Here is a 24,697-nt window from a genome sequence, read left to right on the forward strand (position 1 = left end):
CGCGCAACAACAGCGACGCGTCGCATTCCTCATGCTACTCGTATAGCTCAGAGTTCTTCCCCACACACTCTATACATACAGATAACAATCTTAGCTAATAACTCGTATACTTGTGTCAGTGTATACAGCAGTCCGTCGGCGTCGCCTCGCGCGTCGCGTCACTACACGCCGTCGTTGTCGCGCAACAACAGCGACGCGTCGCATTCCTCATGCTACTCGTATAGCTCAGAGTTCTCACCTACACATTCTCAACATTAATATAACAATCTTAGCTAATAACAACGTATATTTGTGTCAGTGTATACAGCAGTCCGTCGGCGTCGCCTCGCGCGTCGCGTCACTACACGCCGTCGTTGTCGCGCAACAACAGCGACGCGTCGCATTCCTCGTGCTACTCGTATAGCTCTGAGTTCTTCCCCACACACTCTATACATAAAGTTAATAATCTTAGCTAATAACAACGTATATTTGTGTCAGTGTATACAGCAGTCCGTCAGCGTCGCCTCGCGCGTCGCGTCACTACACGCCGTCGTTGTCGCGCAACAACAGCGATGCGTCGCATTCCTCTTGCTACTCGTATAGCTCGGAGTTCTCACCTACACATTCTCCGGTACAGGTATGTACAGTGAATAGCATATTTATTTATTGGTGTAATGATAAAAATTGCATTTAAAGATGTGTAAAGCACAAAAACAATCATAAATAAAAATATGTATAATTTAAAAATTGAGATATTTTTACATGATACAACTAAGGCTCAAGTTCGCCGACAATATGAACGTCAATCTTCTTGAAGCAAACTGTTTACAATATTTTTTTATTTTCCATTCTCAAATTAAACAGTTAAGATATTAAATAAAAAACACAGTTTAAATATATGTATGTATAGCCTTACAACGTTTGACACAATATGGTTTGGGCGCCAGATATTGGCGGGCGCCGATAAATATTTTATCGAGGGCGCCAGGATAATTTATGCTTTGCCATCTATCTCTATCTTTAAAGACTATATGGTATTAAGATATCCTTTTGAACTTGAAAAATGCAAATAGAAGTAGATTTAAGTGATAATTACTATCGATGCAAATGTATGTATGTTCTTGCTTACGATAACAATATCCGGATTGCTTTTGGTAAAACAATCATTTTCATTTCCAATTGAGTAAGTGATATTAAATTCTGTACTCCTTAAATATTAAAATGAATTGCTGTTCTTTAGTGTGACTAAAACTCGAGAATGGCTGGAACGATTTGGTTTTAAAATGTTTGTGGAAATCCAGGGAAGGTTCAAACGATACGAAGTTCGCGGGCTCAGCTAGCTAGTAAAGTAAGTATAAATAAAACCTTTGAATTGTCCAGGGTCGTCACCCACACGTAATGTACCGTGAGGCGGCGGCTGCGTACGACGGTACCCATGACGACGAGCCTGATGCCCCTGACGACCGGCTGCATCACCACCAGGGTATTAGCAGACAACAGCTTATTAACAGGTAATATTCTGCTTGATTAATATTATCACATACTTAATTATCATGTTATATATCATTATGTACAGAGTATATAGATGTTTTATCTCATAAAAGTCGGTAACTCAGCCATTAATGAGTACATAATATAAGAAAAATTGGTTTATTTTCTTAAATAAAAATAATGCTGTATTTGAAAAAAAACGGCCTTATTTTCTGCCTTATGCATATTTAGAAAGAGAACACCCTATATTTTTTTTTGTAATATACTTGTAAAAAAGTTTCACTGTAATATTTAATAACACCGACTCTTGAATACTGCCTCAAAGCTAAGATAAATAACCTTGCAAAGTTTAAATAAAGATCAAAAGATGTTTATTTTCTTTGTCAAGCCTAGATTTTAATTTTCCATTTTTTTCGTAGCCCCTGCCCAATTTGCGGCGACAAAATCAGCGGGTTCCACTACGGCATATTCTCCTGTGAATCCTGCAAGGGTTTCTTCAAGCGAACGGTGCAGAATCGTAAGAACTACATGTGTTTGAGAGGCGGTAACTGTCCTGTTACCGTGACGACGAGGAAGAAGTGTCCTGCGTGTCGGTTTGATAAGTGTCTCGGATGCGGGATGAAGTTGGAAGGTATGTTGATGCTAATGTTATATGTGCTCGAATTCAATAAATGGAAAAAAAAAACTTTCAAGGGCTTTAAGTGAGATTGAACATACAGGCATTAGCCTCAAGCAAGTGAAATAAATTCTTAGATGTTTTGGTATTAGTGCAAAACAAAAATTTAATGCTTGAGTTCGCCTATCCGATAATATCAGTGCACATTAATTAAATTCAAAAGAGTTTTAGCTTTAAAAGCATGATCTAAGGAGTTGACCTCAATAAGCTAGCCTTTAAAAAATAAGGAAATCATTTTCAATGTAGTCATTCAATGCAATGTACCTATCATTTGTACCTCTAATATGTTAATTTTAATTTTTATTAATTGTTATGCAGCGATTCGCGAAGACCGAACTCGCGGCGGTCGGTCAACATACCAGTGTTCATACTCGCTATCGGGCGCCGCGTCAACGGGCTCGCTACTTTCCGCGCACGCACCCGCCACGCTACGCCACGCCTCCAGCCTCACTTGTGTAAGTAGTCCCAGATAATATAACAGTAATTTTTGACACCACTTAAGATGTAAAAGCAAAATAATATGGGTCCATCCTGGCGCCCCACTAAGGGTATTTCCTGGCGCCCAACTAAGGGTACTTTATGGCGCCCTGTGGATTTTATTCATTTGCTTTAATAAAGTGGTAACTACAAATATTGTATAGTAAGTTCAACTCAGTCGTGCGCGCGGCCCTATGTGTGGGTAACCCTTGTACATATACAGTGACTTTGTGTGCGTGACAAGAGGTACAGTCGGGTACAAATACAGTTATTTAGGGGTTGTATACGGCTGTTTAAAGTACAGTTATTACGTAATTTAGTTTATTTATTTATAATGATTCTGTATCGCTACTTGAAAAATCAAATGATGAATTTTCGGATTCGCTACTTTCACCAATGTTAATTATAAATTCTGACTCCATGTCAAAATGTCTATAGTATTCTTCTTTTTTCTTTTGTACATGTCGACAAGTATTACCCCCAACATCCCTTCATCAATTTGACTTAAACGTTCATTTATGAGTTTCATTATTTCCGTCTTATTTTGGTCGACATTATGCGAAGCAATATAATTTTTTTAAATTCCCCACACATTTTGTTTCCATTATTATACTAAATTATAGGTCTTTTTACATTCTTAGTCCACACATTTATCTATTGTCCGCGTACCCCGAGCTAGAAAATATGTAAGGAGTATTTAATTCATCTTAAATATTTCACTTCATTTATTTCTTAGATACTGTCAATGTCAATTTGAAAAGCCGTATGAGAAAATAACGATAAACTGTAAAATGTAATAATAAAAAGCTTTGAATGTTGTTTCATTTTTTTGAAACGCTACCTGACTCCTTAAAACATTTTCTCCGTGAAGAACTAGACATTTTCGTAAACGACTGTACCCATAACACAAGGCGATGAGAACACGTCATGCTCGGACGACGTCACTGTCACACGAATGAAAGTTGTATATTTACAAGCCGACGCACACATAGGGCCGCGCGCAAATCTGAGTTGAACTATCTATAAAACGATTTCGGTTTATCATTAATAATAAAGCACCTCCTCTTTTATGTTTTTAGAAGAATATTTTACTGAATAAATATCTATTGCATTGATTGCAGGTAAACGGTCCCGGATCATACAGTAGCAGAGGGGAATCCAGTAACAGTCAAGTTACACCAGATATACCACCATTATTGCAGGTAAATATTATTTATTTTCTCAGCTTTGATCAGTTCCATAAAATATATAATGATTTATGTACACGTATGTGTGACAGTAGTAAGTTTATTTTGGGAACTAATTTCTTATTAGAACTGAAGTCAGAATTAGAATAACTCCTCTTCCAGACTTTTTATTGACTTCTTGGAATTGCTGTGTGCTGAATTTCTTAAATCCTTCTGAGGGTTCCTAAAGTGGCTTATAAATAATGACCGATGGTCATGAGCATCCGATTTGGCTAAAATATTTTTCTCCCAATTTTCTAGGAAATAATGGACGTAGAACACCTATGGCAGTACAACGAGTCTGAACTCAGCCGGCTGGGCAAGTCCACCGGCTCTCCGTCCGCCAACCCCCTGCTGGCAGCCAGCGGTATCACCGCACATAACTCTAGCCCCGACTTCTTAGCCGACCTGTGTAACATTGCTGATCATCGGCTGTATAAGATTGTCAAGTGGTGCAAGAGTCTGCCGCTTTTTAAGAATATTTCGGTGAGTTAGTTATTAAAACTTGGTCGGTAAATTACGTACAGTACAATTTACTTTTAGTGATATGTGAAAGGAAATATATTTGGTCCTCTTTTAATTTGTTTCTGGCGCTCTTATTTTTATTACAAAATTGTGTCTTAAATTGCGGCACTCGCAGGTCTTATAATAATTTATTTATTTTTTCATCTAGATCGACGATCAGATCTGCCTACTAATCAACAGCTGGTGTGAATTACTGGTACTGTCGTGCTGCTACCGCGGCGTCAGCACGCCGGGCGAGGTGCGCGTGGGGGGAGGCCGCGGCATCACGCTGCATCAGAGTGCCAAGTGAGTTGTGTGAGCAGCAGTCAGACAAACGAAAAAAAGACGAAAAGGCTGACAAATAGCATCGTCTCAAAACCTTGTCTCAAATAATTAGGCAAAAAATAATTACTTATTTCATCAGTCATTTTTGTCTTTTTCTCCAGGTTGGGCCTGACGCCATGTATAGAACGCATGCTGAGCTTCACCGACCACTTGAGAAGGCTTCGAGTCGACCGATACGAATACGTAGCGCTCAAAGTCATCGTACTACTCACTTCAGGTAAGATATACGTAAACGAATCACCATTCGTACCGTAAAGATTAACGTTATTTTTGCGTCAAGTTGCGCCCTTCTATGTTAGCGCCTATTGCTTCGCTATAAGTCCGAGACGTTCGAATAAGACAGATTTTTCCGGACATATAAATAATAAGGTGTCCTAAAATTACTTATAACAATAAGACTAACTTAAACTAATTAATTAAAACGCTCTAAAAAATGCAACAAGTCTGCAGAATCCATCAGCATATTTTAACAGTCACGAACTTACAATCTCATTTTTTCTTGCAAAACTCACGTTTTAACCTTAACATGTAATATTTAAAATATTTCTCACCACAGACGCGCCCGATCTTCGCGAAGTGGAGAAAGTACGAGCATCCCAAGAGAAAGCGTTAGCAGCCCTCCAAGCATACATCGCGACACACTCGCCCGGCACTCCGGCTAAGTTCGGAGAACTGCTGCTGCGCATACCTGAGCTGCAGAGGACTTGTCAGGTGAGAATGTAGCTTAGAACTTGTGTTATAAGGTTCAATTTGGTTTAAAGTCGAACCTGTTCAAAGCATCGTCTACAGCTTGCGCCTATTGAATCTGGCGCCCGGTCCATACCGGCGCCCATTCCAATTACCACTTATTTTGATAGTCCATTTCGGCGCCTTGAGCCATCGCTTTTTTAAATACCAGGGTTCTGTGTGATACTGGTTATTGCGTATAAATAAAAAAATGAAATTATCTTAAAAGGAACAAGGTAATTAAATCTATAATATAAAAATGAATCGCAAAATGTGTTGGTAAGCGCATAACTCAACAACGCCTGGACCAATTTAGCTATTTCTTTTTTGTTGTGTTTGTTATTGTCAGGAGAAGGTTCTTATGAAAAAAAAATAGTGTAAAGTAGAGAAGTCAGTTGACGGGAGCGAAGCCGCGGGCAAAAGCTAGTAAATAATAAAAAGGCATAATCTAGGTCTTTGTTAAGACCTTATGCCATTAGGAAGAATATTTACCGTTGTTGACGGGGTAAAGATAAACTAATTTATATAACTTTATAACCACAAAATATGCAAAAGTAAGTGGACTTTGAAAAAAAAAATACAATTCTAAAAATGCTTTCATTTAATTATTTATGTTTTTCCTTTGATAGTTCTTCATGCAAGTCGGCAAAGAAATGCTGAATCCAGCCAACAAAAGCAAAGACGGTGACGGACCAAGCTTCAACTTGCTCATGGAACTGCTGCGCGGCGACCACTGACCTTGACACCTCACCTTGACCTCCGAGGTCACCTCACCTTGACCTTCAAGGTCACCTCACAACGACCCAAGGTCAACTTCATACATTGCTCAACAATATAATAAGTGAATTCTCTCTACATTGACATAGGCTCGAGTTGTTTTCAATCCTACATTTTTAACCTTCATATATCATACAATATTAAAAAAACTAGTCTATTCTCTTTATCTGTGACCGCCGTAAAAAGCCTTGAAAAAATAGTGCATATTTTGATAATAAAAACTTTTCAAATGGCGGTCAACACACTCATAAAAACTAATCTTGTTTGGCCTTAAAAACAAAAGACTGTATTTTATAAAGTCATCAACATTCTTGTAATATCATGTATCATTTTTATCAAATTAAGTAAAATTGATTAAAAAGGGAAAGCATTCATCATACGTACCTAATTATACAGATTGATGATATTTGATAAAAAATCTTGTAATCAATCATTTCATTATAACTGACATTTTATATAAAATAAGTGCCAATCTAGCTATAATAATGCATTTATTTTTATGTCGTTCTATTCTGCTCTCCATATGGAAAAACTACTCAAAACTTTTCTACTATGATAGTAAGTAATGTACATACATGGCAACACTGTTATTTATTTCATATTCATTACGAAGTAGCTTTTCATTTCAATTGCATTATTTCAAGAATGGTAGAAAAAATAGTAGATTCCATCATACAATGTTGCCAGTTAGTAAAAACGTTTTTCTACGACATGACATAAATAAAGTTCACACTGCCACAGTTTGCTTTTATATGTATTTATGTAAAATATTACTCTGTAAGGCCAAGGGAACAATGATTAGGTAAGTTACTCAATAAATACAATTTAAAGGGTGTGAGGCTGGTTCTTCATACAGATTCTATTTGTATGCATTCATAAAAAAATGCCTGAAGACCGCTTCCAATATTGTATCTATCGCTCGTTTTGCTAACCAGGGATAGGAATTTGACAATACTAGCTAATGTCAAATTCTATCTCTGGATAGATATGTAGATTGAATATTGGGAGCGGCCGTAAAGTGTAGGTACTTAGGTATTGTCTATTACTCATGTGTGTACATAAATAAACCTTGTTAGTTAATTTTGAACTTAGAACAGGGGCCATAAAATAACCGATTACACTGTATGGTTGGTACAGACTCTTGCCTCCGGCATTTTTGATAAAAATATAATGGTTTTGTAGGAGATATAAATATTTTTCGATAATGCCAAGTGAATATTATTAGGTAAAATTAAGAGAAATTACAACGATTACCTATTTTGGTATGTAACATTGTACGCAAGTTTTGATACGACGACTGTTTAATAACTTTTTCATAATTATTTATTATGAATAATTACCCGTTAATAAAATACGGGGTCTTTGTAATCATTGCCATTTTGATTAAGTTACTTAATATTAGTGTATAGTATTGTTGATATGTGCAGCTTACAATTAAAAAGTAGATATTTTTCTAGAATTCTCTGAGGGTGAAACCTTCAGGGAATCAGATTAATTATAAAGTTTTTATGAAAAACTCATTTTTGTATTTAAGTTATAAATTTTGTTCATTTGAAACTTACGTAGTTTACTTTTAATTCTTCGCTTTTAAAATAAGGTGTTGGTGCAATACTTAGCATAAAGTGTTCTATGCTTTTTTGAATTTAATGAAAAAAAAAACTTATTTCTTTCGCTACCTTTATGCTACGTCGCACTATATTTCGACGAGGCTGAAAAAGCCTTGTAAAACCAGTCATACACTGCCGATTTGTAAAATAAGACATTGCTATGAGCAAAACTCTCTTTATTGCAATACTTATTATTTTTATAAAGCAAATATTCTCAATAAGTATATCATAGTTTAGTATTAAAGTTTAGTACATAGTGTTTATAAATAAAGCCTAGAAATGCCTTCAATTGGTTAATTAATAGATTATCAAAAGATTTTAAGGCTTGCCTTGATTTGTCTTATATAAATCCAAACTAATATTATAAATGCAAAAGTAACTCTGTCTGTCTGTCTGTCTGTCTGTCTGTCCGTCTGTCTGTCTTTTCTTCACGCCTAAACTACTGAACCGATTTGTGTGAAATTTGGTACAGACATAGTTTGAAACTTGAGAAAGGACATAGGATAGTTTTTATTACAAAAAAAAATATTATTTTTATAATTAAAATTATTCCGGACATATAGCGCCATCTATTGGTCAAATCGAAAATCTGCTGGTAGTCACTATTCCACGCGAACGAAGTTGCGGGCAAAAGCTAGTTCAGTATAAAACACTTTTAATAAGGCCTAGGTCACATTGCAGCCTTACATTCCATAATAAAAGTTATATGCTTAAAATGTTCTATTTCAATAGAAAGAAGAAAATAGATAATCTTAGCGTGGTCTAGGCCTTACAGCCCTACATTATTGATAGCACGAACGTAATAATATTCGAGTCTATAATTATAAAACATAAAAATATACATTACTATAAATATATAAAAAATACTCCTGAGCATGAATTTCCATTCTTGAAAGTTCCAACCTTATGCTTTAACCGTAAGGTAGAAAACTGTTCGTGCTAAGTTTCCACTCAATAACTGTGTTTTCATGAAAGACGTAAACAAAGATAATTTTCATAGTTTATAGGTATAGAGTATCAGACGGGCACAAGTACTTCATTATAGTTTAGTTTATATAATCAGAGCTCACACTCTGAAATTGAAATACGTTGTCAAAATGTGCCACTCGAAAATATAATTAAAATTATTTTATTCATTGAGATTTTTTTATGTGATTGTACTTTTCATGTTTTGCCAATAATTACGGTTTTATAAGTGGCATCTATTTATAGTTATGTAGACTCTTTACTGAACTGATAAATTTAAGATGGTAGAACGTTAGATTATATTTTTATATTCAGTAAAGTAGCTGGTGTGCGTGAGGCATGAAGATATTATGATTGTGAGGTCCGAAGAATTTTTATATTAAAAATTACTAGGAGCGTAAGAGTGGTATGGCGTCCATGTTTTACTGTTATTATTTTATTACATAAGTATTATAGTGATATTGTATTCTTCTTTATTTTGTAGAATTATAAAGATTTTTTTATATATAGCGCAAAATGAATAAATATGATTTTGATTTAAAAATGTTTTTCCATTTTCTGTACCTTCTATATATCTACACTTATCAGACGATCAGATGTGCCTTTTAAATATTATCTGCATTATACCTCTATTAGAAGTTAAAGAAACATCGGTGCTTGATAATAATCTAAAAAATAATTATTTGAACTTTAGCAAGATAATATTATGATTATACACAAAAATCCTATTTATGACTTTATCGGTTATGCATCGCAGTCGTGTATCGCAATGTCGCGTGTTTTGTGTGTATATCTCAATAATCAATCAATATTTACTACGATAATTTAATTATATTGAAAAACAAGTAGCTTTTATCATAGCACAGGAAGGGGTTATGAAAAATGTTAAATAATATAATAATTACTAACCCTCCTGCGGTTTCTCACAGATAATAATTATTCTACAGCTTTAATCGATAAAGAAACATCTTTAAATTGCTGAAATTTAAATTTTAAAAAATTAAACCCTACCCGTATCTATCCATTCTACTACTATTCCATTTGATCACAAGTATTCAGGAAATATAAAAAGTCATTGAATATCTTTCACTAAATCTGTTTTTTCTTCTGATCCATCTTCACCAGTAGCAACTTGAATTAGGTATACCTATGGATTTTGGGAATAAATGGATCGATTTTTTTTTGGAAATAAATTATTCCTTTCCATTGTTGAGCTTGTGGAGGAGAGTGGGTACTATAGTTTAAAATATTTTCTTGGATAACTTTGTTTATGATAAAATTGTGGAGGAATTTGGGGACTCGGATATCCAGGAAGAACCTCGTACTTATCAGGCGGATTTAGGTAACTTCTATCACTCACTTAACCAATAATAATCTGTACCATAACACAAAAACAATTAAGTACATAAGCCCCTCCCAAATAATTAGGTACCTACCTACTTTTGATTAAATATCTAGATCTCAGTATCCGATACAAAAGTACTAATTATGATAAACCACACAAAACATTATAAATAAACCTTGGAAGATTGGCATGGCTCCATATCAAGATGTGGTACGCTATAGTGGTATTGTCGCTAGTTGGGTGTGCGGTGGCTGGTCCTCCTGTCACCAGGTCCAGGAAGGACATTGAAGGGTTCAGGGCTTACTTGGAGAGGAGCAGGACAGGTTTGTCATTATTCAGAACTATTTTTCATTGAGTGGCCCCATGTTCCAAGGGAAACTGCTTCCCCTTACCAAGATTAAAATAGCCAATAGCCTTCCTCTATAAATGGGCTACCTACCATTGAAAGGACCGACCGACCGAGGTACCCTAGTACCTGAGATTTTGTATAGTCATCTGTGCCTATGTTTACTTAGTTTTAAGGTACTTACGTAGCAATTCGGACAGACAAACCATTAAATGTTGGGCTAATGCCGAGTGCATAAAGATAGCCAAGCTGTGAGAACTTCTACCAAAGATTATTATCTACTGTGACTGCCAATGGTTTCATTGTCAAAAATATAATTCATACAATACTCTTAAAAGATCAAATAGATAACCTGCTTTTAGTATCAAATACCTTCCAGATGATGGACTGCGCCTAGAGTCACGTATGCTCGTCAGCCCCAAAGCCTCCGCGTGGGAGAACAGTGGCAAGTTCCAGGGTGACATACTCCTCAATGATGAGCAGGCTGATCTCCTGATGCAGGAGTATGCTGGAGTTGGAGGCAGGAACGCGTACATCTGGCCCAACACCAGGTGGCCATCAAACACCATCGTCTATGAGTTTAACAATGAGTTCAGTAAGTTGAAACTGATTTCTCTACTACTTATCATTGCAATGGCGGATCTTGCATTGTGGGCACTGTGGGAATGACCCCAGTTTACTTTAGACGTCACATTTCTTCTTGTTATCTATTATGTATACCTTATTTATTCCCTCTGTAATATTACACTGATTCCTCCTAGCCGATTGTCGGTTACGGCGGCTGTTCTCATGTAAGGAGATTACCCATAGAGCCATTTTTGGTCGCAGATATGATAAAGATGTAACAAGTCGCAACAGTTTCGTAACAGGTACGACACAACGTGACTGTGTAGGGATTAGCTTTTATGTGTTGTAACGGTTCAGTAAAAATGTGACGGAAACTAGATTCAGTAACTTTGTGTGGTCGCTGTGTCGATACTTTACAGCTTAATTGGTAACCACACATTTTATAAACTTTGCGTTTGGTTTGTAACCAGTGTGCAATGTTGACACAATTGTGTTGTAATTGGGTAGTAACATGGTGTAGTCGAAGTTCCAGAACACTTTGACACTAACTTGCATATATAAAAACATGACGAGAGCCAGTTATTCTCAAACTGTCTATGTTTTCTGCCGTTATCAACCATTTAATGAAATTTTAAATGAGTAAACAACCAAAAACCTTACGTAAATTCCGATGGACTTCAACTTTTTACAGAAGAGTTAAAGAAATAAGTACGCCCCAAAATATTGTACTCGTACGAGTACATGTAGGTTTTTTTATTATAATAATATTTTTTTCATGATGTTGCATTGTTGGTAGGGCGAATTGACGGATACCCATTTTATTGAACTCAAAACTTATTCTTTTCTAGGCCATTTACAGGAAAACAGTACGGAATTTCGTACCGAGGAGCTTATTGGTATAGTCCCTAGTGCCAAAGTTTCAACTTTCGAGCTCCAAATCGCTGTTTTTTCTTTTTCTCGGCCAAACCAAGACGTCTTCGTCTTTAACCCAAGTACTCGGTACAAGCGATATTAATTCTGATGTGCCTTCTTTGGTTAGAACAATGCAAAAAGGCATCTTGATAAAAACTTTGGAAAACACTGTAACCAAATGTTAAGAGAAACCATCTTAAAAATCTAGTAATTTTGTAACAAGTTACCGTAACATGTCGACACATTATCGTAACTTTGTGACTAGTTGCGACGAGCATATTTTTCATAACAAACATCAAAAATGTTTTTTCATAGTTCATTATTTAGCAATTTTATGAGTAAATCTTGCTAAAATAATTTGTATTAGGATTAAAATATTTGATATTGTATTTAAAGGGAAGCTTTTGAGCACTCGATGTGCATCATTTTATATTTTTATTTTATTTTAACAAAAGTTTTTCTTTCGCCAGAATTATTAAAACATGATATTACGGTGGCGCGTTGGAAATATCAACATATTCAAAGAAATTACACAGTAAACTTTTTTTCCCAATAAGATTTGAGCATGATTAACCATATTAATTAATGAAAACTAAAACTTTGTTTACTTCATTATCATTATCATACTTCAACCATCATTTTGGGATTTTGTATTATTTCGTCGTGTCACTCACGCACGAGCCAACGAAATTGATCGAACGAATGAATGATTGAATGATTAGTGCGAACTCTGGTTAAAATATGGTAACAATGTTACGACACGGCGACGTAAATTAGAAACCAAATGTTACTTGTTTATTGTGTCGAGATCTTCCCCATTTTTAGTTGCAGCGACGGCGCTAACACGGAACGTCGACGAGATTATGTTTCGAGATAGATCAGTGTCGACACTAAGTGTCGAAACGGTTACGTTATGTTCGCAAAAATGGTTATATGGGTAGCCAACTGCGCAGGCCATATTTGCGCATTCACAGCATTTGCGCAGACACAGGTGCACTCACTATTCCTTCACTCTCATAGCCCGATGGCACGGCAATCCGACGCGACCGGAGAGAGATTAGGCGCAGGACCGACATTTACGTGCTCTCCGATGCACGGCCTTGCATTCATTTTTTAATAAAAACAAGGCAAGAATTCTAAAACGTTACACTCTTCTACAACTCTTTACTTGGACTGACCTCAGAATTTACTTGTGTGTACTAAAAGTAGGTACCTTTCTGGTTTATTTCAGCAACCGCCCAAATAAACGCGATCTACGCAGCGATGAGGGAGATCACGGCAAGGACTTGCATCAGGTTCCGTCGCAGAACGGCTTCTGACCGCAACTACGTTTTGGTTACTGTAAGTTTATTTAACTTGTCTAGTTTATCAAGTATATTGTGAATGACAAAATAGCCATACTCAGCCCCGGATCTAGGGGGGGGCAAGCCGGGGCCTGTGCCCCGGGCGGCAAATTCAGGGGGCGGCAAAACTCACACTTCACAGACCAATGGATAACTAATTTTGACCACGGAAAAATTAACGGTTAAATAAAAATAGCACAAGTACAGCAATTTCATGGCCATATCAACTTGACCGATACCCTGAGCGCGGAGTGAGACATGCTGCATGACTGCACGAACATTTATTATTCACGAGGCGAAGTTTTAGCAAACTAAAATTTAATTAAAAATTATTTGCGATCATCTGTGAGCCAGGAATATCGCATATTTATTTTTATTTTAAATCCTACATTACAGATTACTGTAATAGTTACCTACAGCGCCATATTAACCTATGGTGCAAGGTGTGCGAATAACCCGGGCGCCTCGGTCTCAGGGGCGCCGCGGGACGCCCCACCACCAGGAATTTTGAATGAAATTACACCCGTTTGATAAGGAAGTTCCACATTGTATCACGATACTGACAAGCAAAGTTCCTAAAAAAGTCGCCTTCGCTTTGTTTGATTGATCATTTTGATTATTTTTTACTTTTAAAATCCTCCAACTAAGTGAAAAAATTCTCGCTCGCTACGCTCGCGGTTAAATGACAATATATGTCCTGTTTTTCTGATTGTTTATTATTTTTATTGACTCGGTCGTCGGTCATTGCCTCGGTCTCTAATCACGTTTTCTTTTTATTTGTACGTAACTCGTGGTATGGACATGTAATGAGGAGGAATGATACCCATGCAACAAAGTGTGTGCTAAGTATGAATGTAGATGGATGGAGAGGTCTTCCTCTCCTAAGGAAAGAAGAGGAAGACCTAAGAAAAGATGGATGGATTGCCTGAAAGATGATATGAATAGGAAGGGAGTGAGTGTCAGTATGACGAGTGACAGGGGAAAATGGAAGAAAATTACATATTGCGCCGACCCCAAGTAAAATTGGGAACAGAGCAGGAGAAAGTAGAAGAAGAAGAATTCCCAGTTTAATTTGTGAGTCTTGTCAGTGTACTTGATCAGATAATTTTGTGTCGTAGGCTCAAAAAATTTCGCGCTCGCTTCGCTCGCGACATATTATATATACATTCCCGTAAGAACTTCTTAAGTCAAGTTCACGCTGTCTCACCTTTTATAAGTCAAATGTACAAAACATTTTTTTATGGAGTCCTCAAAACCACAAAAAGTTTGCGCTTCCGTCCGACTGCTTGTTAATTTACAGCGCTTTTTAAAACTTATTAACTTTTTGTGCCCCAAAATTGAAAGCGCGCTCGCTTCGCTCGCGCTACTTTTCACGATTGCGTTGATCTGTCTCGACTTTCATAACTTAAACCTGGCCCACAGTTTGAGCCTACAATGACTTGGACACATTTTTTAAGTCCTTTACCTACCAAAAAAGTGCACTTCATTCGAACGTTCTTATTTATATTCCTTGTAACTACTGTAAGTACTTCAATACATAGTTGGCGCTTGAGTGATGAGTGCACCCAGGAGCTACATGAGCTAGAGACGGCCCTGCCTGCCTACATATTGATAGCTAATATTAGATATATAGATGATAAAGGTGAAAATAAACATAAGTAGGTAGGCGGGGCGGCATTTTTCAGATTTTGCCCCGCCTAATAAAAATTGAAGATCCGGGGCTGGCCATACTACATGGCAAATTAATTTAAAGTTAAGCGTGATACTGATTTTTGAGCCCGGTGAGACCACGCGGATCCTCTTAAAAATACGCGTTTGTTTATTTCTTCTTCAAAATATTCAAGTACCACAATTATTTTTCCTTCATTTCCAGGGAAGGTCTGACGGCTGCTACGCCAACGTAGGCTACTGGGCGAGCATGGGCGTCCACACCCTGAACTTAGCACGTGCCATCCCAGGCCAGGGCTGCTTCACCCATACTATCATCATCCACGAATGGATTCATGTCATCGGCTTCATGCACATGCATTCTACACATAACAGAGACACCTACGTTCGTCTGCTGTGGCAAAATATGATACCAGGTAAGTTAATGGTCGAGGAAAACTAGAAGTTTTGAAAATTACAGTCGTAACTTTTTATAATTGAACAACTAACGGTTTTTTTCAGTTTAAAAGCCCTGGTCTTTCAATGAAATTCACTTATGATAAATTGCGTATATCCCTAGTATGCTTCAACCATTCATGATGTTGTTAGACGACATTATCAGTTCACAGAAACATGTGGAAGGTAAAGATTTAATTAAAAGGATTAAAATTATCTGTTTGATGAATATCTTTGACTAATTGTGCAATATTTTTTTTGAGGAAATAGTAAATACTACATACAAGAACATGAACAAAAAACAATAAGTAAGCGCTTGTGGCTAGGTAACAGTCATACAGGTCCATGGATCAGAGCTGTTAGCTGGCATTGATACATCTTTGAAAGTATGGGTTTACAAGCCAGAAAAACAGATTACCAGTAGTAGATGTCAGATAGGCACTCCCTACGTAACAAATGATGCTGAGATCTCTTCCACAGGTATGGAGTACGCTTTTGAGAGGTACGGAACCAATGTCGTGCACAACATGGGTCTGCCCTACGAGTATGCCAGCAACATGCACTACGATAGATTCGGGTTCAGTCGCAATGGACAACCTACCATGCTGCCTATCTTCGTAAGTTAAATCCTCTCTGTAACAGCAGGTTGCTCATTCATTGCCAATATTTATGACGCCTAAACATTTTGATTTTTAATTTATTGGTTCAAGAAATACAATACTATTTTACATTTCGAAAACAGCTTCAATTTACACAAGTCCTTGAATATCAAACTTTTTGTTCGTGTGAAAGGACTGAATGGATACATCAGTCATCATAGAAGCTAGAAAAAACCGGCCAAGTGCGAGTCAGACTCGTGCACGAAGGGTTCCGTAAATTACAGTTAAATCAACCTATCTCAAAAACTATAAGAGATACTTTGATCAAACCAAAAATCGTTGAAAGAGTTAATTAGCATGCATCACCTCTATTTTTTTTAGAATTTTATACCCCGTAGTTATAAAAATAGAGGGGGGGGACATACTTTTTACGACTTTGAGAGCTGATATCTCAAAAACCGTTCACTTTAAGAAAAATGTTTTTTAGAAAACTTTATATCATTTTAAAAGACCTTTCCATTGATACCCCACACGGGTATGTACATCGAAAAAAAAAATTTCATCCCTCAGTTACATGTATGGGGGGCCCCACCCCCAATTCTTTTTTTTACTATTTAGTGTCATATTTTTGTAGCGGTTCATACAACACATATTCCCATCAAATTTCATCACTGTAGTACTTATAGTTTCCGAGTAAATCGGCTGTGACAGACGGACAGACGGACAGACGGACAGACGGACATGACGAAACTATAAGGGTTCCGTTTTTGCCATTTTGGCTACGGAACCCTAAAAAACGATCCATTTTACTGCCTACAGCAGCAGAGTTAAATCCGTGTCATTACCCTACGAACTTCTGTGCATTATACCTAATTCTTATTTTTCCATTAACTTCTAGAACGACAACAATCAAATGGGTCAGCTACAATTCGTGACCGGCTGGGACTGGCTGAGGGTCAACAGACATTACAACTGTCCCGGAGCCTGGAGCACTCCAATCAATGCTGACGAACTCTCCAAGGGAACCTACCTGCATGAGTACAAGGTTGAAGAGGACGCTGCACTCGAGGATCTGCCTCAAGGAGATGTAGTTGAAGATTTGCCACAAGAAGAAGTACTGGCTGCTGATGTGCCCCAAGATTTTGAAGCTGAAAAAGTATCTGTAGTTGAAAACTAAGTATTTCTAAATCTTTCTAAAAGTCAAGTCTTTTTAAATATATTATTTTTTATTTAACGTTAACATGTTGTAAACCTTTCTTGAAATAAACAGTTTTAAAAATATCTTGTTTTATTCTTGACCTTTTAACTGAATGACATACAGTACTAAGAAGTAGTACATAAGGGCGTACAGAGAGGTAATATACAAGGATTGCATAAGGAGGTACATAGGCATAGCATGTACCTACCTAAGGGTTTACTTACATACAAGGGTCCATTGAATTTTGAATATCGTCCTTACAGCCAAAGTATAAAGAATGTGAAAGCATTTGATTTTTTGGCCATATCGGATTGATGAGCGTGCTGGATCCAAACTGGCTGAAACCCATCTCGAAGCAAGGCATATAATATACCACATGGTGCTGTGTGGTGATTACACCGCCGCCAGTCGGCCGCCAGAGCCTGTTTTCAGCCTGATATGGTTAATGTACTTATCAGAACTTAATGCATAGTTTTATAGCTATATGCTCGAAAGCATTTGACACTTATTTCGAGAATCATTTTCAGGATGCAGTATATTTTTCACTCTTTCTGGCTTCTACTGCCTGCAGATTGCTGGCTACAAAGCGCAGATGCACTAAGGAGGTATTGTTGTATATGTACTGTCGGCAAATTGTATTCTCGACCCATTATAAGCCTATTTTTCATAATTTAGGTTATTTTTTTGCAAATCAATCAGGGTAGTCTCTAAATAAAGGATCGGGTTAAAAACTTATTAAGAATAAAACAAAAGTATTATTTATTATGCATCACTTTATTTTAATAAAGGTTTTAATATTGTTCTTCTTGAGAGTGATTGATTTAGTTTTCAACTACAGATACTTTTTCAGCTTCAAAATCTTGGGGCGTATCAGGAACGACTACTTTCTCTTGTGGCAAATCTTCAGCTAAATCTTCTTGGCCATCCTCGAGTGCAGCGTTCTCTTCAGCCTTGTATTCATGCTCATAGCTTTCATCTGAGTGCTCTTCACCGCTCCAAGCATGGGGGCAGTTGTAGTGCCTGTTGACCCTATGCCAGTCCCAGCCGGTTACGTAATCCAACTGACCCATGAGACCGAAGTCGGTCTAGAAGATTAAGAAAAGGTTCAGAATTAAAAAAATACCATTAAAAGATCCTTAGATACCTTAATTGGTACAGAAATACAATCAAAAACTTACGTGGATAGGCAACATAGTAGGTCTTCCATTCTTGGAGAACGCGAATCTGTCGTAGTGCATGACGCTGGCGTACTCATAGGGCAGGTCCAAATTGTCTGCCACGTCGGACTCAAACCTTTCGAATTCAAATTCATAACCTGCAATGAAAGTCATCGGTTATGCAAGGTTATTTTACATTAATACAGTGACTGTGTTTCACCGTTATACAGTCATTAGGTAACATGACGGTCCTTAGTAAAACTGGTGGTCAGACTTTTAAGCTTTAAATACTTTCAATGGGCCCAAAGTTTTGACTTAGACAGGAACGCTAGTTATTGTATATTTGAGTAGAAATTGTTGTTATCCTAGATTTTTACTTGGGTTAGTTTTTTAATAGCCTCACCTGGTTTCATGTTTTCCCACAGTAAATGAACGTAGTCGTCCCTATTGTAGGTAGAATGCATGTGCAGGAAACCGAGGATATGGAACCATTCGTGGATGATGATGGAGTTGATGAAGCAGCCCTCGCCGGGTTCGGCTTTACCCAAGTTCAGGATGTGGACGGGGATGTCCTTCCAGTAGCCCAAGGAGGCGTAGCAGCCGTCAGGTTTGCCCTGAAGAGGAGAACGGACAAAGAGTAATGCAAACCAGTAAACACTAGTAACTAGTAATAGGTAAAGTAAAAGAAACTTACAGTCACTCTGACGTAATGTCGGTCGAAAATTGTTCTACGACGGAATCTGATGCAAGTATGCTCCTCAATCTCTAACATCGCCGAGTGAATGGCGATTATTTGGGCGAGAGCTGAAATATTGAAGAAAAGTAATTAATTATTAGTTCTGAAATTAGATAAATAAAGATGAGAGTAGCAAGTGCATTTTCTCTGTCGCACATTCCATTGCATTGTCGACGATTGTTGATGAAAATTAAAGCACTGTCAATTACAATTTGAACCTACATATTATGTAAGTCAACACGCAACAGTGATAAAAAGAGTCATTGATTTTTTTAAAGTTTTGGTTACATTATACATACATACCATGCCTAAGGATCAACCTATCTGTCTTCAGTGGATTTTCAACCTTTCACAATAGTGGAAGGTTCAATGTTCGATTGGTTAAACTTGACAGATTCAGGTAGCTTCTGCTGGCTTCTGTACATACATTGCGTAACTACGATGTAAGTGTCATATTTTACTTACTGAACTCATCGTTGATGTCATAGACGACAGTATTGCCGGGCCACTTGGTGTCGGGCCAGATGTACGCGTTCCTGGCTGCTACTCCAGCATACTGCTTCTCCAGGAGTTCAGCCTGCTTATCATTGAGGAGGATGTCACCCTGGAACTTGCCGCTGTTCTCCCACGCGGAGGCTTTGGGGTTGGCGAGCATACGGGACTCTAGGCGAAGTCCATCATCTGAAAGGAATATGAAAAATTAATCTTACACTCCTTAGGTCAAATTCAATGGCTGAAGACGAAGGAAAGTATCGTAGGGGGATGTAAATTATATGTTGTTTCCATTTTATTCAACTACTTTATTATCTCGTAAACAAAATAGATCAGACATATTCTCTTTTTTGTTGAGGAGAAAGCGATACGGCTAGGGAATATGACAATAATATTTGGCGAGGCTTATGACCAACAGGGGACCAATGTGAACAAACAAGGGAATGACTTAAGATTCTGAATAAGACACGAACCTGTCCTGCTCCTCTCCAAGTAAGCCCTGAACCCTTCAATGTCCTTCCTGGACCTCGTGACAGGAGGACCAGCCACCGCACACCCAACCAGCGACAACACCACTATAGCCGACCACATCTTAATATTGAATTGTGTCAATCATCCTCGTTTTAAGGTTATTTATAATGCTTTTATCTAATAATTAACTTGATATCGGATACTCAGATCTTGACTAGATAATGATTGAAAAAGTAATTATAGTTTAGGGAAGAGTTCGTTCGTATTATCATGAGAATTCTAAGAAATGATTCAGACTTTGTGACCAATTTTAATGTGTGTGTACATACATATATGTTCGGTACGCTTTTACAATTAAAAGGCTGAGCTGTGTCATGGCAAGTTTGTGTCGACCAAGAGCCACCATGTGCTGAATATGTGTTATATACCTGTGAGTGGGGTTCTCGACACAGCTACAGCTTTTATTCCACCTGTAAAGATAGATTATGGAGTAAGGCGATATATTTTTCGAAATCCAACACAACCTCAATGGAAAACATAACTACGCATACCTCCGACACAAAAAGAGTCATTTTATTGGTGGACAGGATATATAGTCTACTAGTACAATATACGAAAAAAATACCAACCAACTTCCCAAAAAGGAGGAGGTTCTCAATTCGGATGCTTGTATTTTTTATGTTTGATTCGTCATGATCAATATCTGATAAGTACTAGCACAGGTGGCTACCAGTATATCAGATTTCTATCTTCTCTTCAACTATATAATATTAGTATAGAGGTAGATAAATTTCGACTTCCTAAAATCCGTTTTCCTCGTTGAGGGTTTTCCATCTGTGATAAAGCAATTTGTTACACAATTTTTATTCAATTTTCGTAGTGAATTTTGATCGTTTATTGAGATAGGTTTTTAAATTGATACACCTACATACCGATAAACAATATCTGTGGTAAAAAAATATTATTTTTACATAAAATAGTTTTAAACTTCCTGACTACTTATGTAGTGGTTGTAAAGCGCAACTGTGCAGGGAGTTTCAAATTAGATTCCCAGGTCCTAGAAAAAAATTGAAAGCTGGTCGTGCTCTCATCTTGGTCTCTCCGTAGTCGTGATGCACCTCCAGGTTGGCGTCCCATTACAGTTTGAACTGACTTTAAAAAAAAGCCTCCTTTTTTGGGAGTCAGTTTCTCAGATTCTCAATTTGGATGATTATAGGTTTGGTATTTTTTCGCCACTTATGGTCCATACCAAAGTTCAGCCATTTAATCGTGAAATCGCAACAAAAAACATTCGCACATTAGAATTTGTCATTTAAGTCTGAATCATTTCTAGGAAGGAATCCTAAGAATGATACGAACGAAGAGTTCTTCCTTTAATTATCATCATTATTTTTTAAGTCATTATCTAGTGAAGATGTGAATATCTGATATAAGTTAATTATTAGATAAAAGCATTATAAATAAACCGAAAATGATTGACATAATTCAATAATCAAGATGTGGTCCGCTATAGTGGTGTTGTCGCTGGTTGGGTGTGCGGTGGCTGGTCCTCCTGTCACCAGGTCCAGGAAGGACATTGAAGGGTTCAGGGCTTACTTGGAGAGGAGCAGGACAGGTTTGTGATTATGCAGAATCTTGAGTCATTTTTGTTTGTTCACATTGGTCCCTTGTTGAACATAAGCAAAACCATATCGCTTTCTCCTCTACAAAAAAGAGGATGTGTTGTGCCGATCTATTTTGTTTAGTAAGAAAGTAGTAAAGCAATCACAGGATTAACAAAATGGAAATAAGATTTAATTAAATTTAGATCCTCCAAGAAACCTTTTTTCATCTATAGTAATTAAATTAGAAGTAGAAGCTAAAACTTTTCCATAAAACCTTCTAGATGATGGACTTCGATACGAATCCCATATGCTCCTCAATCCCAAAGCTTCTCCATGGGAGAACAGCGGCAAGTTCCAGGGTGACATCCTCCTCAATGATAAGCAGGCTGAACTTCTGATGCAGCAGTATGCTGGAGTTGGAGCCAGGAACGCATTCATCTGGCCTAACAAAAAGTGGCCCCGCAATACCGTCGTCTATGAGATCAACAATGAATTCAGTAAGTAAAATATGACACATCGTAATTATGCAATGTATGTACAGAAGCCAGCAGGAGCTACCTGAATCTGTCAAGTTTAACCAATCGAACATTAACCTTCTAGTATTACGATAAGGTTGAAAATCTATTGAAGACAGATAGATTGAGGTTGGATGAGATGATTTACGTAGTGTATTCAAATTCTAATCGAAAGCTGTTTAGTTTTAATGCATTTATGTATTTCGGTTCACAACAATGAGATGCAATGTGTGACAGTCAGAATATGTTTTAAAATCGAGTCGCTGAAAATAAAGCATAACATTAACTTCAAACGCACTATTGCTACTCTCTTCTCTCATCTTCATTTTACTCTACAAACCTTTATTCGGCCGATAATGATTTACGATTCTAAAAAAAATATTACAACCACCGAGCTAACAGTCGGCCGACTGCTTATAATGCTTCTCTTCTAATAATACTATTCTGCTGTATTTCAGCTCAAGCCCAAGTACAAGCCATTCGCGCCTCGATGGCAGAGATCGAGGAGCATACCTGCATCAGATTCCGACGCAAAACGCGTTTCGACCGCAACTACGTTCTCGTGACTGTAAGTCTATTTTCTATGGCTACGTATCCAAAGGGTCAAATGGGACCCTATTATTTAGACTTTCTATGGAGATGATGTATTTCGTTTGCTGCTGTAATTAAAAACTAGAATAAAATAACTAAAGTAGTATTTTTGCTCGATATTGAAAACTGCAGCAGAAAGACGCTTGAAATATTTACAGAATATTGAATATTGTAATTTTATGTGGCTCGTGTCTAATCGCAGATTCTATTCCTAAATCATGTAATATTAATCCCTTCGCCTGTTAAATCGTTACTACTTTCACCCTTTTCAGGGCAGACCAGGCTGTTACGCTACCCTGGGTTACTGGGATGACATGGGCAGGCACACCATGAACATTGGCAAAGCCAACCCTGGCGAGGGCTGCTTCATCAACGCCATCATCATCCACGAGTGGCTCCATATCATCGGCTTCGAGCACCTCCATTCTACCCACGATAGGGACAACTACGTTCATATACTGTGGGAAAACATGGTACCAGGTGATTGAACATTGATATTCTAAAATTAATATTTTTTACTCAACTGTAAACTTTGCCCAAAATGATGCCGGGTGAGGTCATAGCAAAGCGAAATCAAATGCAGAAAATGAATGTTCCTAACTGCATGATATTTTCGCGGCTGCGTTCCCGCTGTGTGGCAATCGTTAATTTTGCTCTGATGTCAAAGTCTCAAGATGCGACGGCAAACTGGCTCCAAAAAAAAGTCACTGTATGTGAACTACCTAACATAACCGATGCTGATCTTCTTGCAGATGGCCATTACAATTTTGAAAAGTTCGACACCGACACAGTTGATAACATGGATGTACCCTATGAGTACGCTAGCACCATGCACTACGATAGATACGGTTACACCGCCAACGGAAAACCTACAATGTTGCCTATCTATGTAAGTACGTTAATTTTAGTTTTTATACTAGGTAACCTAACACTATATACTTTATGATACCAACTAAAGTAGGTCGTTTGTTTCCGATTTCAGTCTGGTTTTTGTTTCATTGAACTTAGAATTATTTCCTCCGTGTTTTGCAAGGCATGTTAAATTATCAGGATATAGGCGTGAAAGTCACAGATAGAAAGCTGGTAGCCGGCTCCGATCTACGAGCGCTTGTCGTCTGGCCCATGTCACAGTTACATAAGCAAGCGGATTGAAGCAACTGAAGGAAATGTAACTACCACAACTGACCATTCTTTCCGACGAGTACCGTGTCATCCAGAAGTCAGATTGGCAGTCGCTCCATATTATACTTGGTACTTATGCATGAAGTTATCTGTGCTCAAAATAATTCTAGATCTTTCTAATCTTCTAGAACGACTACGGCCGCATGGGTCAGGTAGATTACGTGACAGAGTGGGACTGGCTGAGGGTCAACAGGCACTACAACTGTCCCGGGGCTTGGGAAACTCCCGTCCATGCTGATGAACTCTCCCAGAAAAGAGAAAATGATGCTGCACTCGAGAAAATGAAGCAAGGATATGTAGTTGAAGATTTGCCACAAGAAGAAGTACTCGCAGCTGATACGCCTCAAGATGTTGAAGCTGAAAAAGTATCTGTAGTTGAGGAAGCGCGTCTGGACCAATAAAATCAGGCTGTAGAAATGTATTCATTGACAAAATTATGAAGCATAATGTTGGAAATGTATTTAAATAAAAATTATACTCCTTTAATATTTGACGTCTGTTAATTTTAAATAAATAACCACAAAATTAGTAATAGACCTATCCAACGATATATTTGACTTTGCTATTGGTGGGGTTTATCATTACGCCCAATATCCAGTTGGTACTACCGGGGTCAGCAGGTGGTACTTACAAGACTTCCATCTAGTAGTACTTAGATTTTACTTTGAAAACTTATGTTATCAATAGATTACCTCCTCCTCTTAGTTTTATTTAAATATGCACAGTTTTTTATTTGTATCTCAGAACGGACAAACATTTCAA

At 37.5% G+C, this 24,697-nt stretch overlaps 4 protein-coding genes across 4 annotated transcripts in view; 3 read left to right on the forward strand and 1 right to left on the reverse strand.

Annotated features, from left to right (window-relative positions):
• Positions 1–9,318, forward strand: part of Hr39 (Hormone receptor-like in 39) — a 37,132-nt gene extending 27,814 nt beyond the window's left edge. Inside the window, exons 8-17 of the mRNA XM_049842718.2 lie at positions 478–616; positions 1,360–1,490; positions 1,890–2,101; positions 2,465–2,601; positions 3,745–3,825; positions 4,111–4,335; positions 4,523–4,659; positions 4,800–4,915; positions 5,255–5,409; positions 6,054–9,318. Coding sequence (XP_049698675.1) covers positions 478–616; positions 1,360–1,490; positions 1,890–2,101; positions 2,465–2,601; positions 3,745–3,825; positions 4,111–4,335; positions 4,523–4,659; positions 4,800–4,915; positions 5,255–5,409; positions 6,054–6,161 — 1,441 coding nt within the window. The 3' untranslated portion in view covers positions 6,162–9,318. The remainder of the gene's footprint in view (positions 1–477; positions 617–1,359; positions 1,491–1,889; positions 2,102–2,464; positions 2,602–3,744; positions 3,826–4,110; positions 4,336–4,522; positions 4,660–4,799; positions 4,916–5,254; positions 5,410–6,053) is intronic.
• Positions 9,319–10,282: 964 nt separating this feature from the next.
• LOC110379051 (high choriolytic enzyme 2) lies at positions 10,283–17,270 on the forward strand. The gene is made up of 6 exons (XM_021338550.3): positions 10,283–10,442; positions 10,845–11,060; positions 13,176–13,285; positions 15,161–15,371; positions 15,871–16,007; positions 16,888–17,270. The coding sequence occupies exons 1-6, from the start codon at positions 10,325–10,327 to the stop codon at positions 17,164–17,166; spliced, it is 1,071 nt and encodes a 356-aa protein (XP_021194225.3). The 5' UTR covers positions 10,283–10,324; the 3' UTR covers positions 17,167–17,270.
• Positions 17,271–17,942: 672 nt separating this feature from the next.
• On the reverse strand, positions 17,943–20,205 carry LOC135116896 (seminal metalloprotease 1-like). Its single transcript, XM_064034591.1, has 6 exons — positions 20,046–20,205; positions 19,546–19,761; positions 19,039–19,148; positions 18,748–18,958; positions 18,366–18,502; positions 17,943–18,272 (listed from the first exon to the last, which is right to left on the reverse strand). Exons 1-6 carry the CDS (start codon positions 20,161–20,163, stop codon positions 18,009–18,011), a joined length of 1,056 nt encoding a protein of 351 aa, XP_063890661.1. The 5' UTR covers positions 20,164–20,205; the 3' UTR covers positions 17,943–18,008.
• A 1,329-nt stretch (positions 20,206–21,534) lies between these two features.
• On the forward strand, positions 21,535–24,428 carry LOC126055085 (seminal metalloprotease 1-like). The gene is made up of 6 exons (XM_064034588.1): positions 21,535–21,658; positions 21,929–22,144; positions 22,621–22,730; positions 23,026–23,233; positions 23,506–23,642; positions 24,064–24,428. The coding sequence occupies exons 1-6, from the start codon at positions 21,541–21,543 to the stop codon at positions 24,334–24,336; spliced, it is 1,062 nt and encodes a 353-aa protein (XP_063890658.1). The 5' UTR covers positions 21,535–21,540; the 3' UTR covers positions 24,337–24,428.
• Positions 24,429–24,697: the final 269 nt, after the last annotated feature.

This window comes from Helicoverpa armigera, chromosome 5 (assembly GCF_030705265.1).
Source record: "Helicoverpa armigera isolate CAAS_96S chromosome 5, ASM3070526v1, whole genome shotgun sequence".
Classification (NCBI taxonomy): Eukaryota; Metazoa; Arthropoda; class Insecta; order Lepidoptera; family Noctuidae; genus Helicoverpa; species Helicoverpa armigera.

Coding starts and splice junctions, on each gene's coding strand:
- LOC110379051 (XM_021338550.3), top strand. CDS start 10,325: ATGTGGTACGCTATAGTGGTATTGTCGCTAGTTGGGTGTGCGGTGGCT. Junction 13,286..15,160: donor GCAACTACGTTTTGGTTACT/GTAAGTTTATTT, acceptor CTTCATTTCCAG/GGAAGGTCTGACGGCTGCTA. Junction 16,008..16,887: donor CTACCATGCTGCCTATCTTC/GTAAGTTAAATC, acceptor ATTAACTTCTAG/AACGACAACAATCAAATGGG.
- LOC135116896 (XM_064034591.1), bottom strand. CDS start 20,163: ATGTGGTCGGCTATAGTGGTGTTGTCGCTGGTTGGGTGTGCGGTGGCT. Junction 19,149..19,545: donor TGACATCAACGATGAGTTCA/GTAAGTAAAATA, acceptor TCAATATTTCAG/CTCTCGCCCAAATAATCGCC. Junction 18,959..19,038: donor GACATTACGTCAGAGTGACT/GTAAGTTTCTTT, acceptor TCTCCTCTTCAG/GGCAAACCTGACGGCTGCTA.
- LOC126055085 (XM_064034588.1), top strand. CDS start 21,541: ATGTGGTCCGCTATAGTGGTGTTGTCGCTGGTTGGGTGTGCGGTGGCT. Junction 22,731..23,025: donor GCAACTACGTTCTCGTGACT/GTAAGTCTATTT, acceptor CACCCTTTTCAG/GGCAGACCAGGCTGTTACGC. Junction 23,643..24,063: donor CTACAATGTTGCCTATCTAT/GTAAGTACGTTA, acceptor CTAATCTTCTAG/AACGACTACGGCCGCATGGG.